The sequence below is a fragment of the Bos mutus genome, chromosome X (assembly GCF_027580195.1).
Source record: "Bos mutus isolate GX-2022 chromosome X, NWIPB_WYAK_1.1, whole genome shotgun sequence".
Lineage (NCBI taxonomy): Eukaryota > Metazoa > Chordata > Mammalia > Artiodactyla > Bovidae > Bos > Bos mutus.
The window spans coordinates 124,900,320-124,915,885 of record NC_091646.1 but is presented as its reverse complement, the minus strand read 5'-3'; the positions used below and the strand labels follow the sequence as shown (position 1 = coordinate 124,915,885).

General features: G+C 52.1%; 1 protein-coding gene across 5 annotated transcripts in view; it reads left to right on the top strand.

Annotated features, from left to right (window-relative positions):
• Nucleotides 1-14,711, top strand: part of PHKA2 (phosphorylase kinase regulatory subunit alpha 2) — a 95,393-nt gene extending 80,682 nt beyond the window's left edge. For 2 of the 5 annotated variants that reach the window (XM_070365739.1, XM_005906354.3), the window contains 7 exons: nt 3,896-4,014; nt 4,749-4,778; nt 5,842-5,895; nt 7,369-7,539; nt 8,738-8,791; nt 9,642-9,842; nt 10,197-14,704. In XM_070365739.1, the coding sequence (XP_070221840.1) occupies nt 3,896-4,014; nt 4,749-4,778; nt 5,842-5,895; nt 7,369-7,539; nt 8,738-8,791; nt 9,642-9,842; nt 10,197-10,367 (800 nt within the window). In that variant the 3' untranslated portion in view covers nt 10,368-14,704. Of the gene's footprint in view, nt 1-3,895; nt 4,015-4,748; nt 4,779-5,841; nt 5,896-7,368; nt 7,540-8,737; nt 8,792-9,641; nt 9,843-10,196 lie in introns of all 5 variants that reach the window. The other 3 variants (XM_070365742.1, XM_070365740.1, XM_070365741.1) reach the window with 3 other exon arrangements.
• The last annotated feature ends 855 nt before the right edge of the window (nt 14,712-15,566 follow it).

Below are 15,566 nucleotides of genomic sequence, written 5' to 3'. Positions count from 1 at the left end.
TCCAAGGTCACAGAGCTAGCTGGTAACAGGGCCTCATGAACCTCAGTTCCACACTTTCCAGGGTGTCTGGATGCTCTCACAGGCCACTGCATTAGCACTCTGTACTAAATTCCCTTTATTTTATATAATAGATGGAGTGTAGAACATCTCTTGCTACAGGAAGCCCTTTCTCAAAAGGAACCAGGATCATTTCATGATCCTTTGAAATTACTAAAAAGTACTAGATGCACCTTTACTACATTTACAATACCATGAACACCAGCTTAGTGCACAGTGAACCTGAGCGAATGTGCATTTCCCTCTAGTCTTGTTTTGGTTTTCATCTGTAAGATGCACAGCTGTGATGGCTGCAGGAAGAGGCCTCAGCGCACTGCCCCACGTGTTGCCATAGGCGATTCCACCAGAAACAGAATCGTTTTGCTTTCCTTTCTTCCTGACCTGCTTGGACTGCCAATTTTCAGAGCTTTTGAGAAGGTTGTTTCAAAAATGTTGTGGGTTTAACATATTCCTAAGTGTACCTACCTGTCATCCTGTCGGTGCAGCCTCCTTCTGTGCTCACTCTTCCCCGGAGCCTGGCTCTGCTCCCCTCTCCCAGTCACCACGAGCTGACCTTGCCTCCCTCCCTCCAGGCCAGCCCCCATAGCACTGGAGACCTGGCTTTCCGCCGTGGTCCTGTCACCCGAGGCCTTTCCCCATCTAGCCCTTGTCAGCTCTCTGTAGCAGCATCCTGTCCCTTCTCCAAGCTCCAGCCTTCCCTTCCCACCAGGCTGCACGCCTCTTCCCAGGGCTGGTTTGTTCAGGCTGCTTCTCCTCCCTGGTCCCACGTGTGGCCATCTCCGCCCCACTGACTGTGCCCCTCACCCCTGGCCCTGTGCGCATAGCTCTGTCGCCATTTGCGGGAACCAACTGCTAAAAAAAAAAACAGCAGCACTTGGCCTAGGATCTCCCAGGATGAGCAGCTGCTGGAGAGGCATCCACTGGGGAAGCAGTGCACCTACCTTCATACCTCGGCTCCCTTCTGGTCACAAAGCAGTAGCTACAATCTCTGTGCCTCCTTTAAGGAGGATTTTTATTAACATTGGGCCCTCCCTGTCTTCTAGGACAAACTCTGAGTCCTTACCTCCTGACAGCAGAGAACTTAGGCAGTGCCCACCAGCCCTGCAGCCAGAGTAGTTATCTTCTTCCTTCCTTCCATGCCTTCCTCAGCCAGCCTGGGCTTTTCTGCCTCCATTTGACAGCATCTCTCTCAACTCCCCAACTATTTTCTTCCTATCTGACCATGTTTTCAAATGCCAGACCACCACAACCAAATGCTGGGCATAGGTCATTATAAACTCCACTTCAACACCCCCCCAACTCCTTAAGTGCCTCTTTCCCACCTCTCCCTCCACCCCCGAGTTTCCTTTTGTGATACACTACTTTCTCTTACCAAGCCCCTTCTAAGCTCTGTCCTCCTCTAGACCAGAGGTCAGCAAACACTGCCTGTAAAAGGCCAGAGGGAACCAATCAGGCTCCATTTGGTCACAGGCCTCAGCTTTGCTGTCACAACATGAACACAGACACAGACCACACGTCAGCAAAGAGAAGCCGGCTGCCAAAATATAATCCTGGACAGCAAAACTTGAATTTCATATCATTGCGTGTGTCCTAAGATACTATTCGAGAGAAGGAAATGGTAACCCACACCAGTATTCTTGCCTGGGAAATCCCACGGACACAGGAGCCTGCCTGGCTACAGTCATGGGGTCACAAAGAGTTGGATACAACTTTGCAACTAAACAACAACAAAGATACTATTTGTTTGTTTTCTTCCCCCAACAATGTACAAAGCCATTCTTACCTCATAGGCTGTGCCAAAGCAGACAGTGGGTCGCCTCTGAAGTTTGCTAACCCCTGCCTTTCAGCTTTCTTTCCTCTGTGGGGAGGGCGTCAGGAATGGCTTCACTGAGGGTTTGACTGACATATCCAGCGCTGCCTGGAACTGCTTCTGTACAAACAACATCAGTAATCATTGATTTGGGACACAGTTTGGGTGTAAGGTTCCTACTTCCCTGACATTGACAAGAGTCCTAGGTTTAAGGTTGTGACTTGGAGGGCTCTGTGATCCTCTGGCAAGCTGCTGGGGAGAGCCATGGGGGCACGTGGACATGGTACACCCCTCCGCACCCTGGCCTGCCTCTTGGGCACGGGGCTTAGAAAGGGGTGAGGTGACCAGGGGGTCCGCACGTGAAGGCTGTCTTCGCAGCACCTGAGTGCTCCACCTTTAGTGTGGCTGAGTTCTCAACCAGACCCCCGTTACCCTTTGTAGGCCTGGAGAACAGCCCTGTGCAGCCTCACAACACCTTGCTGAGTTTGCTTCATCCTCGTCTTGCTCTCTCCGTTTTTCTCTGTACCGGAACCCTGTCTCCAGTGTTAGGAAATACAATTGCCCAAGTCCTGATGGAATTCTGTTCTCAAACGCTCCCTAATTATAATTGAGGCAATTATCATTTATCCTCCTCATAATAAAGTGAACTGATTTGCAGACACATTGGTGAATTTATTTCATCAAGCCAAAGAAATGCAGTGTGGGCTGTCATTCTTTTTATTTAATAAGGACATTGGGTACTTCAGATCTTTTTCTTTAGAGTGGGTGCCAGCAGGCAAACAAAGACAGCATCACACAGTCAGATGTGTTTTGGTGGTTTTTCTCCTTTCCTGAAGGAGGAACGCTCAGGATCCTTTTCCAAAAGTAATTTTCAGTCCTTTCAAATGCACAATCCTTGAAATGTAAATATACAAGATAAATATTTAATGTGTTCTGCTCATCAAAATAATATACGTGGTTTGACACAGATAATTACTGAAAAATTGCTACTAGATATAAAGCTATAGAAGCTTATGAAACTAGGAACAGAGTAATGTCACTTGAAACCATACATACGTCAGATTGCAAGCAAGGCCAGAAGAGGTCCTGTCTTTTTGCATGTAACATTTTTTAATTGTCCTTTATAATCATTCAGTTTTTTTAAGCAGCCCTACCTGTAACTGTTCAATTTTTATAAATAAGAAAACTCAATTTTTATTAAATCCTGAGATGTCTGAAATTAACGTTTTCAGCTAATGCCCAGTACAAACAGGCCCCTTTGGCTTCTGTTTTCCACTCTCTCCGTGTCCTTCCTCCCACTCTGGCTAATCTTTGTGGGTCCTCCCTCTCTGTTGTCCTTGGGCTCCTTATTTGTCCACTCATCTGGGATGGGAGGGAGCCACCGGTGCAACACCCAGCACCGAGGGACTGCCTCGGAGGGGACAGCTGCGAGGGGCAGGTGGGTTCCAGTCGGTAGGGCTTCATGTGCCCTTGGGAGGCTTTATCCTGAAGACTGGGCTAGGCCTGAAAAGAGTCTGAGTGGACAGTGACATGGTCCCCCATGTGCCTTTTAGAATGATCGCTGTGTGTACAGTGTGGAGCACCAGGGAGTGGGGCACGGCCATAGACAGGCCACTGCAGCAGGGTGGAGCCCCCCTGCCCCTTCTGGGATGGCCACTGCTGTGTCTTCACCTTTGGTTGGCTTGTTTTCCCAGGTCTTTCCTCTCTTGCCCCAAGACTGGACCTTTATTGGGTGGACTCAAGTTTCTACAAGGAAGGGGTACATTTGGAGACGTAAAAAGTTATTTTAAACAACATACTCAAAGCAATGAAGTGTTTTCTGGCCACTCAGTGTTTCCTGCATGCTGCTTAAGTCATGTTCACTATGTCACCCAAATGCATACTGAGCCCATGTTGTGTCGCAGGCCCTGCTCCAGGTCCTGGAAGCGGGAGTGCACAGTTGAGTGGGGAGAGATAAAAACAAGCACATGCATGTGTCCCTCTGAGGGCGGACGTGATATAAGGACCCTGTGTGTGTTTCCCTTGCAGTGCGACCCATTCACTCCTCCACACCTAGCCCTGCTGTCTCCATCCATGAGGTGGGCCACACTGGAGTCACCAAAACCGAGAGGAGCGGCATCAACAGGCTGAGGAGTGAGATGAAACAGGTAAGAAGAGCTCTCAGTGCCAGGAAAGAAGTGGTCTTCCTATCTGGGCTCAACTGAGAACATGAGAGAAGCCCTGGGCATGCAGACCACAGCCCGCTTGGGAAAGGATGAGAGATCCCTCCTGTGCTCAGACATCCCAGAGCCTCTCATGTGCACCCACAAGCGCTTGTCTTTAGCGTTAACCATGTTAGGTGAGCATTCCAGAAAATACCCTGCCCCATGTTTGCCTGTTGCCAAGAACCAGTCTTTCGAGAGGACCACAACCATTGCAAAAGGTCACTGAATCCTCTCCATCCAATGTGTCCTTCAAGTGCAACGGTGAAATGAAGGAGTGTAGAAATAGACTGGAATGCTCGTGATATCCTTATTTTCCACCATCCATAGGTGTGTCTTTTTGGTGCTCACCTTTAATTCATAATAAATTCCTTCTGGACCGATCCCACAGGACTGCAAGTCAACAGCCTTTCACTCCTAATGGGTTGGGTACTATGCTAGGACTTGACAGTGATCTACAGTAGGAAATAGTTTCCTGCTGACTGTGACCTGCAGTGAGAAATGCACTGGGATTTTCTCCATTTCAAGTGTGGCTTCAGTAGATTGAGCCCGTGAGGCACTAATGGTCACGCCCTGCAGGTGGACCAACACGTCCTTGGATGTTCTAGACGGTGATACAAGTAGTAAGGCAGCCTTGATTTGAAACTGGTTTTTATTTTCTGATGTATTTTTGCTTTCAGATGACTAGGCGGTTTAGTGCTGATGAACAGGTGAAACATCTCTGTCTTCTTTCCTCCTCTACTGTGCTTTATGGTCTTTCTGGCTTGAATGTGGGAAGTGAGGCTGTGAGTACAGAGTGTCAAGCCATGGAGAACAGTTCTGCCCATCAAACAGGCTTGGGTGGAGGCGACTCCACAGGCTGTGGCAGGCAGCCCTTGGGACAGGCCAAGTGCACTCGAAAGCAAGAGAAGTGACCTTGCCCCATGCCTTGAGAAAAAAAATCCATTTATCAAACTCTTGGGTTTCATAAGATACTTTGTGAAACAGATGGATGGAGATGGGTTCTGCCTCCGCAGGAGTATCTGTTCAAAAAACGGAACTGAATAGGGACAAGTAGACTGTGGTCACTGATTATAGCAATAGAAAAAAATACTGGAGACCCATTCCTAACAGTGTCCTGTTTCTGTGACTGAGCACAGAGTCTCTACTGACGTGCAGATTTCCTGTTCAGTCCCAGGGAAAAACACATGTGCCCTCTCATTGGAATTTATGCTTTTTCCAAGTAAGGAACAGACTTTTCAAACGTCTTCCTGTGCCAGCCACTCGGTGGCACCGTCCCTCTGGTTGCCCACATCCTGATGGTAGTTGACTGGAGCGAATCTGGGGGCTTCCTTCTGTCTGTTTAATGCTGTCTTAGCTTATTATGGGGACAGAATGATCACCGTTTCTCTTGCATGGGTTTAGGTTCAGTTAGCCAGTGTAAGTATTATATTTGGCCACTTACTTACATCAAGGAAATACATTTTTCTCTTTCCAAAATTAACATAAAAGATTAGCATCTCAAGGCTCTGACTTTGGAAAATAAGTTGTATCCTAACTTGACAAGCTGCCTCCACACTGACTAGACATGGGGAAGCTCCACACTCAGAGAAAGCGGAGCTCTGCCCCTGCACCATGGGCTGCCTGCCTCAGGGGTGACTGAGAACTTCCGCTGCCCGCATCCTCCACGTCTTGCTTCCTCGGCGGTTTTCGGGGCTGCTCTGTGCTCCTCCTCTCTGCATGCATCCTCTGGTGTCAGTGCACGTGACTGAGTGGACTCTCTCTGTTTTGTAGCTCATTTCTGTGAGCCAGGCCGCGTCCAGCAGCGCGCGCTCCTCGAAGTCTGCGGTAAACCATGCATCCCCGCCGCCGCCTCGTTTGTGGTGTCCACATCCTCTCCTTGCCCTTCTCTTGCTCCCCCAACTCCCTCCCCCCTCCCAAGCTGTGAAAAGGTTTAAGTGTTAGCATGGGACTGTCACCATGACAGAGGAGAGGCTGGAGAGCAAGCAGAGTTGTGAAACTGAGAGCTTTGTTTTTCCATCTTGAGTTCTCTGCTTATGCTCTCCTCTGTGGGCTGTGAGTGAGCAACACTCTTCTCACCAATCCCCAGGAGCTTCTGGAACCTTCGGGGCAGTGGTTATGCATCTTTCTATTGAGCCATGGGGTGAATCATTGCCCGCATGAGCCAATGGGCACTTTGTACGTGCTGTGGCCCTACTTGCCTGGAGGCCCCAGATGAGCTGGAGGAAATGTTCTAATTGCACAGGCAAGTCTGAATCTTCCTCCCAAAACTAGAGGGAGAAAACCAGCTGAGTCACTGATGAGTATGGCTGTAATTACTTTTATTTGTCTCTAATTGTTGCCGTATTTAAATGGCAGTAATGAGCCCAGTGGAATAACCCAGCCTAACAGCCTTTTCAAAATAAGATCTGATGAAGTCAAAACGTGTGCTCCAAGAAGCCTCCAGTCCTGCAGAGGTTTAAATTTGAGGTTGCACGCTGAGAAAGGAAAACTGCCAGGTAGTCCAGAACTCAGATCAAGTGCAAGGATGAAGTTTATTCCATCCCCAACTGGGAGGCCGCCGGCACAGTGGACACGCGCTTGGCCACAGGGAAGCTGCACCCAGGGAGCCCCATTCCGACCTCAGGCCCCTGGAGCCTCTCCTGTGGCCTCTGCAGTCGTGGGCGGGCCTGTGGCTCCCGAGGCAGAAGCCGAACTGCTGGCCCTGCCTCAGCGCTTCCCTCGGAGAGGCCAGAATAAATCCAGTCTCCAGGAGGAGATGAGGAGGAGATGGTACCCCAGCTCAGAGGCAGTCATCACCCCGAATGAGGAGAAAGCGCTATGCTGAGAACAGGCAGAATAGAAAGCGGCTGAAGAGGAAGGTGGACACACCATGGTCTGAGGCCTTCCTCCCAGGGCTCGCTGGGTGTTGTATTCCCACAGCCCCAGCCCCGCAGCGTGGTGACCACCATGCTCCACAGGAGGAACGTAGTCCCCATGCCTTGTCCTCCCTGGGCTGCAGGGCTGCCCGCGTCTGCACTCAGGGTGCCCGCCTGTGCTCCGCTGCTTACAGGAGGCCGAGGGCACAGAGTGAGAGCTGCTGGTGCGGAGTTGGGGTTCTCAGCCCCCCAGAGCCCACCCCCTGGCCTGCTGGGCCTCTCTGCTGGGCCTGGGGCCTCTACCGGTGCACCCCCTCTTGGTGGCTGGAGGAGTGCAGGGAAGAAGCTGGGTCAGCAAACCGGTAAAGCCAGCTGGTCTTTCTGACTAGTCCCCAGGCAGCCCTCCTGAGGCTTCTGAATGCCACGCCCTTCTGTCTTGCAGAGGTCCAGCACCCCGTCCTCACCCACGGGCACATCGTCATCAGACTCGGGCGGGCAGCACATGGGCTGGGGGGAACGGCAGGGCCAGTGGCTGCGCAGGAGAAGGCTGGATGGCGCCATCAACAGGGTCCCCGTGGGATTCTACCAGAAAGTGTGGAAGATCCTTCAGAAGGTGAGCCTGGCTGCGGAGCTGCATCACCCCCCACCACCCGGTGTGACCACTCAAACGTCACCAGGCGCAGACAAGTGTCCCCTCGGGGGCCAAGTGCCCCTGGTTGAGAAGTGCTGGCTGGAAACCAAACCAGTTAGATAAAGTGGCGGTCCAGGTTGTGTGGAGCCACCCCTGACCTATTTTCTGAACATAGCGAAGTCTGAAGGTAGGCAAGAGGCAGAGAAGGCCAGGAAGACTCGGGGTAAAATGCTGTAACCCACCTGACCTGGAACAGCCATGCATCTTGGTCCCTGCAGCTACTTTCTCCCTCCTCAGCCCCGGAGCGTGCCAGTGTCCTGCCAGAGGGACTGTCAGCCTCCATCAGAAGCTTCTATGCAAACCAAGAACCACACAGGACTGATTTTTTTTCCCTCAGTTATTTTTGTTAGCTCATTTCACAGTAGGAGAGGCCAGGAGAGAAAAGTCACCCCAAAGAGGGCGCACAACACCCGCTCCCCAATCTCCTGCATTCTGCACCCTGTGAGGTCTCCATCAAAACTTGGGCACAGGGAGGCCCGAGGGCTCCCTGTCCTCTTAGCTGACTCTGGTCCCCACATGGGAGCAGAGGCTTCTAATGGTTCCTAGAAGACCTTCCCACTCTTCCTGGGGCCTCACATGCTTCCATACGGGCTCCCGCTGGCTTGATACCAAGACGCTTTTATTATGAAGAAGTGGCACTTTGTACAGAGCCAGCGCTTGTTATTTATATACACGGGTGTGCGTGTGCGTGTCTGTGCATGTGCTCTAGTCTTTTGTGATTGGTGCTTATTATAGAAACCTCAAAAATAGACGCCTGTGAAGGCACAGAAGTATCACTTCGCCAGCAGGAACCATGCACATCTCCCTTGCTCTGGCACCAAAGGGGGCCTCTCAGCCGCCAGGACTGGGCTGCTGAGTGAAACTCGGAGCTCCCACAGAGAACAACCCAGCAGGTCCCTGGGGTGTTGTTCGTGTGAGATCTGAACAACGCCTGCCGGCTCCTTAGAACTGTTCCATCGAAAACACAGCCTGTGGGCAGTGAGAACAAGCTCTCTAAAAATAACTCTCACAGTCTGGCGTGTTCCAGTCCTCGCACTGGCTTCCAGGGCAGTGCAACGTGAGTGTGTGTGCACACTTTTTAATCAGGTTCTGACATGTGCAATGTGTGTTCTGCCTCCAGTGCCATGGTCTGTCCATCGACGGTTATGTGCTCCCGTCCTCGACCACGCAAGAGGTATGACGGGAAAACCCCACATGCCATGAGTTTTCACTGAGTGCTAGATTTCTTGGACTCTTTCCACTCACCCATATTTCAAGCTCATTACACACATACAGGCCATTTTCAGGCCCTATCTCAGGGCTTCCCGGGTGGTGCTAGTGGTAAAGAACCTGCCTGGCAATGCGAGAGACACAGGTTCAATCCCTGGGTCAGGAAGATACCCTGAAGGGGGAAATAGCAATCAACTCCAGTATTCCTGCCTGGAGAACCCCAGGGCTCCTCTGTCCATGGGAGCTACAGTCCATGGGGTTGCAAAGAGACATGACTGAAGCGTGTAGCACACATGCATCTTTCTCAACACTTAACCCTCAAGTTTTACAGTTTTTCCCCACATTTATTAGCATCACCTTTCTTCCTTCCCCTCAGAAACAGCATATCTGGACTTTCCAGATCTCTAGATTGCTCCTGAAAACTCTGGTAAGGGAAGAACTCCCTGGACCCATAGTAGCCGCCTCTGACAAGTCATCTTCCCTGGTTTCTTTCCCCCTTTCATTCTTTAAAAAAATGATTTTTTAATTTTTACCCCACCAAAGGCTATATGCCACAAAGAATAGTGAAGAAAGAAAAAACAAGATATGGTCATGTCGCTAGAAGTCACAGTCCATGGGGATGGGTGACTAATGCTAGGACAGGGCTGGCTGGCTCTCAGCCTCCTGCTTCAGAGGATTCCTGTGAGCAGGATGAGCCAAGTGGCTAGCAAGGAAGCCAAGTTTTCTCTGAGTCAGTGGGTGCTGCGAGTGGCGTGGGTGACAGGGCTGTCTGTCCTCAGCTCGCTCCTGACCTGTCTCTCCTGGTCCCTTGGCAGATGACCCCGCAGGAGATCAAGTTTGCTGTCCACGTTGAGTCAGTGCTGAACCGAGTGCCACAACCCGAGTACCGGCAGCTGCTGGTGGAGGCCATCATGGTGCTGACGCTGCTCTCGGACACAGAGATGAACAGCATCGGGGGCATCATCCATGTGGACCAGATCGTGCACATGGCCAACCAGCTGTTCCTACAAGACCAGGTGGGCATGCCTAGAGGCAGTGTAGCTGGGTTGGCTGCCATTCACCTCTGTTGAGGCTGGAGATCCTGTGTCCAGTAGGAAAGGTGGTTCTCAAAAAAAGAAAATGTCCTCACAGATGGTGAAAAATGTCAGCCATTTGGTTTGAAAATGGTTTGTGGCCACTGGGAAATCTTGACCTTTGGAGATGGACAGGCCCCCTTCAGCATAGAGCCAACACGTCCTGCCCCGTGTTAAACCAAAGTCGAGCTAGGAGAAGCCGTCCTCTCATCCTAGAATCAGTGCTGCACTGCCCACGTCCGGCTGGGAGCGCCGGCTCTGCTCACACATTGCCTCTGCCTCTTTTTCCTGCTGCAGGTGTCAAGTGGAGCCACGGACACGCTGGAGAAAGACCAAGCCACAGGCATCTGCCACTTCTTTTATGACAGCGCTCCAAGCGGGGCTTATGGGACGATGACCTACCTAACGAAGGCGGTGGCTTCTCATTTGCAGGAACTGCTGCCCAATTCAGGTTGCCAGATGCAGTAGGGCCTCGGTGCTCAGTCTGTCCCTTTCTCGTGGGCACTTCCTTGTGTTCCCCAAGATGCCCTGTGCTTTCCCCAACAAAGCCTTGCCCATGAGAATCCCTGGCAGGGAGGGGATGATAGTGAACACACTTGAAAGCAGTAGACATCCAAACCCCAGAAAGGGCCAGTGACTTCTGTGCTCCCCTGAGGAGCACTAGGGGGGGTCATCATCTACACTTATCTCACTGAAACTTTTGTCACAGCATCTGGTCTCCTGGAATCTGAGGACAGATTGGAAGTGGGTCTCTCAAGTGCAGAGTGAAGTGAAAAGGCAGCTTAAATCAGCTCTTGCGGAGTTCCCAAACAGGTTCCGTGAGCTAGTGACATATCTTCAAGATGGAAAGATCCTTCCAGCAGCTGCAAACCTTAACAAAGGGAACATCTTAACGGGTATGGTCTGTCTGTGGGTCAGATTGTTTACTGAATAGAACAGCTCTTTCTGTGGGGCCTGGTTTTCTCGTGCCTGGCTGGCTTTCTCAGCATCTTGTCCTATGGGCGTGGCTATCTTCACACGACAATTCTCTCACCCAGATTTAGAAAATTGCTCCCACTTCACTTTGGCTCATGGTCTGGTCTTCAAGGATTTTATCTTAGCCACCCAAGGGTTTCTCCTGCCTTGTGAAAAATCCCACATCTTTCAATCTAACCAGAAAGAAAAAAGGCAGAGGGGGCGCCAGCTCTTCTTAGAGCTGGGCCAGCTGCAGGCAGGGGGTCTGTGCACAGGCCTGTGCCCCACGTCCACCCTCCCACATGGGCTGATGGCCAGCAGGGAGCAGCACGACCCCGTGTTCTGGGGAGCCATGTCGTGAGTCTGCAGCATCCACTGCCACAGAGATGCAAGATGTGCTCAGGCCTTTCTCCCAGCAGCACTTTCACCGTAAGGCCCTCAGGTGGCTGGGGCTGGAGGCCGTGAGCGCAAAGAAGCAAGTATGTGAAACCTTTCTCCACAGATTACTAGACGGTTCCTTCCGTCATTCATTGGCACGTGTGGGAAGCTGTGTCAGGTGTGGAAATACAAAAATACAGGAGACATGCCTCGGCACTCAGGGTGGGGGCAGTGGGACGGGGGGATAAGGTGCGAGACAGGAAGGTGAGACCACCCCGAGGCCTGCCATTGGTGCGGCAGATCCCAGAGACGGTGTGGGTAGGTGGGGCTGTACCCCGCTGAGCTCCCGTGGTGCCCAGAGCCTTCCTCTCTCTGCCACTTTCCTTGGAAGCCTGTTTGCTCCCTTTTGCCTCAGAGGGTCCATGGTGGGGGGTCACAGGCCCCACATTTCATAGGAGCATTTTCATAGCCTTTATTTTTGGTGTCTTTAACACATGCTTCCCTGGTGGCTCAGTCTGTAAAAAATCCGCCTGCAACGCGGCAGACCTGGCTTCAATCCCTGGGTCGGGAAGATCCCCTGGAGGAGGGCATGGCAACCCACTCCAGTATTCTGGCCTGGAGAAGCCCATGGACGGAGGAGCCTGGCAGGCTATCCATAGGGTTGCAAAGAGTCAGACTTGACTGAGCAACTAAGCGCACACACACACACATGCTTAACATAAACAAGACTCGTGTCATTGACCAGGTAACCTCCCTGGTGGGTCATTTCAAACACAGAGAACGTAAAGGTACAAGCTGCTAAAGGCCCGGTCACCTCTCGGGCAAAGGCTCAGGAAGAGTTACAGCCTTCCAGAATGAGCCAGGTGCTAATTTAGAACCATCACCTGCCTGTGGATGACGTGCAAAGCCGCAGATGCTGTGTTTGGGCTCACCAACTGAGACGCGGCCAGGAGAAGAGCCATAATAAGCAATTCAACCGAGCCTTCGATTCACTCTTTTGAAACCTCTTTCAAATGAAATCCTGAAATAGTACTGCATTTCCACAGGCATCAAGCTGTCAGCTTCAAAGAACAGGCTTCTGAGGCTTGATCCCTTTCACAAGCAGCTGAGGCCCATGCCACCAAGAAGGGGAATAGATGTTGGAGGGGGATGGGAGAGGCCTGTCCTGCCACCATCCTGGCCTCAGTGGACAGGTTCCCACACCAAGTGCCTGGGGGGCTCGTTCTGCACACATAGTGGCAGTGGTTGCAAGGGTGCAGGGGTACTCTCCTCTCTCCTTCCTCAGAGCAGAGAGGCCAAGCTCAGACCTTTGCCATGGCTGGGGTTTAGCAGGGTCTGTGACAAATATTTCTTGTCACATCGTCAGCCAAAAAGCAGCTGGCCACCCACCTGCTGCTTGCTCTGGCCCTGACCCAGGGGACCCCAGCAACACGGAAGGCTCTGTCTTTGAGTCAGACGGACTAGCCTCCCAAGCCATCACCACCACCGGCAGCTCCGTGACGTGGGCCATTGTTTAGCCTCTGTGGGCCTCAGTCTGCCCATCTGGCAGCCAGGCAAGAGGCCCACAGACTAGCACGGGGCTCAGTGGGAGGGAGTGGCAGCTGCTCCCCCGCCTCCGGCTTCCCTGTGGCCGGGCTGGGGGAGCTGCGAGGGAGACTCCTGGGGCATGTTGGTCCAGAGGTCGGTCAGAGCATTGGCAACTCTTCTGAGGTGCGGGGAATGGAAGGAGAGAGTGTTACACAATGACTGCCTGGGTAGAGAGGATGTAAATGCTCCTTATGTACAAAAAAGATCATGAGGCAAGAGAAACAGTTTGTCAGTTGATTGCTACCACTTATTTCTGGACAAGACAGGCAGCCAGGCCTGCCTTGATGTAAATTACAGCAGAGTATCAGTTCTGCTGACTTGCACGCAGGTCTGGCAAATCACTTTTGTCTCCCCTGCTTCCCTGTCAAAAGGTACAAAAGCCTCCCGCCCCCTCCCTCGGTACCATTATCTTTCAAGCTGATTCTTAGCTTTTGAAGCCCCTGCCATCTGTTCTGTACAGTTCTGCACTTTGCATGTTCCCACAATGCCTTCTGATAGCTCTGCTGGTATCAGAACAGTACAGTACAGCCACACTGCCACCTTCTTAGAGCCTGGGGTCCCCTTGTTCCTTCAAAGCTGTTTAGGAAAAGCCATATCCTCAAGTTACCAAGACACTTCTGAGGAACAAGACCACCTGAAACTGCAAGAAAGACTATTTTCAAACCAAATGCACACAGGGTTTGATGGTTTGAGGGGAAAATTCCATCAGAAAACAACCGTGTATGTTTTTAAGGAGCATATGTGCAATTTTGGCAAAAATGCCTTCTTAGAAGGATGGGAATCATTGGAACCAATGAACTCTGAAGTCACGATTCATCTCTCTGCCTTGTTGCAGTATGTCAACTATTATGAAAAACAAATTGCTCAAGAAGGCACTTACTGGGGGCGGTTATCACTGGACTGGTGTGGCAAGGATGAAAATATGCCAGTTGCGTTTGAGAAGACCCAAGGAGGCACATTGTCCAGCCTCCTGTGCTCCAGGACAGGACCACCTCCCAGCGGGGTGGCTGCCAGATGCCTGCAGCTGGCAAGACGGGCTTCACAAAGGGCACGGCCCCGAGCTCCATCTGAACTGGGCATGGGCAATGGTCGCACCTTCCTGTTTTCCTTTTTGGAAGACCTTTCCAGCTACACACCCAAGAGGGCACACTTGCCGAGGAGAATTCTTAGTCGCTGGCTCTGTTCTCCCATGGCCTCTGTGTCACCACTCACCACTCTGTCAGTTTTTAGTTGCAGATTACAAACAGCAACTCTAGCTGGGTAGGAAACGTGTGTCTTAAAGGATATTGGCTAAGTCACAAGATTTGGCAACTCCCCAGTCCTTCCCATGCTCACACCCTGTGACCTACACCATAGATGCCCCCAAAGCCGACCACTGTCCACTACAGCCAGGACCCTTGGCTCGTATGCCTCTGTCCAAAGAAGGACAGGTGCTCCCCCAGGAGCTCCCCCAGGAGGGTGCCTTTTTGAGGCTTGGGCGGCAGGAGTGAAGAGGGTGTGCACAGCAGGCAGCCCACCACCCCCTCTTCACTCAGGCTGGGCCAGTCCCAGGTTCTCTCCTAGTAGAAACGGTACTGAGGCAGGCAGGGTCGCTGCTGCTACCTGCACCACCTGCTGCCACTCAGCTGCCAAGGAGTGTGGCAAAGCTCCTGGCACACCCGCCTTTTCCGGGACTCTGAGTGACAGCCTGCCTGGGACAAGACGCAAATGATTGTCTCATCTTTCCTTCTAAGTCTTTAGCCAGCTGGGGGATTTAAAAATAAAGAGTTGGAACTGATTTGAAGTGTAAGCCTGTATCCTGACAGTGTGCATAAATTCCCCCAGCTGTCACCGAGCAGCCACCCCCCAGTTCTTTCAAGCATCTGAGCCACTGTCTCCTAGGCTACAGGGAGCCCGGCCATGGAGGTGAGTCGGCCTCTGGCGTCCCTCTCCCTCCCTCAGTGCCAGCTCCCGCCCAGTGCCCAGTGCTCTCTCCCTTATTAACCACAGAGCTCCATCTGGAGTGAAAACAGCCCAGCCGGCTTTGGTGGCCCTGGTGGCACGCACAGCACTGGAGCCCAAGTCTCCAGAAACGACTCTGGGCTTTTCACCCTCAAAGCAGTGAGCTGATGTAGGCTGCAGTGATCACACACACACCTACCCCATGCTTCTGTCCCTGGGTCCCAAGTGAGGCCAGAGATGGCTTCTGTGCTGTCAGCCCATGTTTATGTGGCTGGCGCTGTGCTTGGCAGGCTGTGGAACAGCCTAGTTAAAAGCAAGAGACAAAACAAGCAGGTCAGCAGGGAGAAGGGTCAAATCAGAGCTCAGAGCAAAGGTTCACTCTGAGCATGGCACCGGTGGAGGCTCTGCAGAACACGCTCGCCACCCTTCACCAGGACCACCCTGTTTTCTCAAAGATGACGCCAGAGGAAGATGAGAGGGCAGCCCTGAATGCTCCCCTGGATGCCACAGGCCTCCCTCTCTGCGCAGTCAAGGAAGAATAAGATAGCCGCCAGGGAAATGTTCTGGGTGATGGGGCAAGAGCTTGTCAAGAGTGTAAGGATGTCATCTACTGACCAGTACTGGACCTTGGCCTACAGCTGGCCAAACCCTAGGGGGCTTAGGGGAGGGCTCGAGACCAAGCCCATCTCTCTGTCTCCATGGAGCTTGGCCAGCAGGGCGGAGAGTCCTCCTTCCTGTCCTGGCTCAGACAATAAACCAATGAGCAAAGATGCATAATTTGTTGGGATGATAAGAGGCTGTCCTATG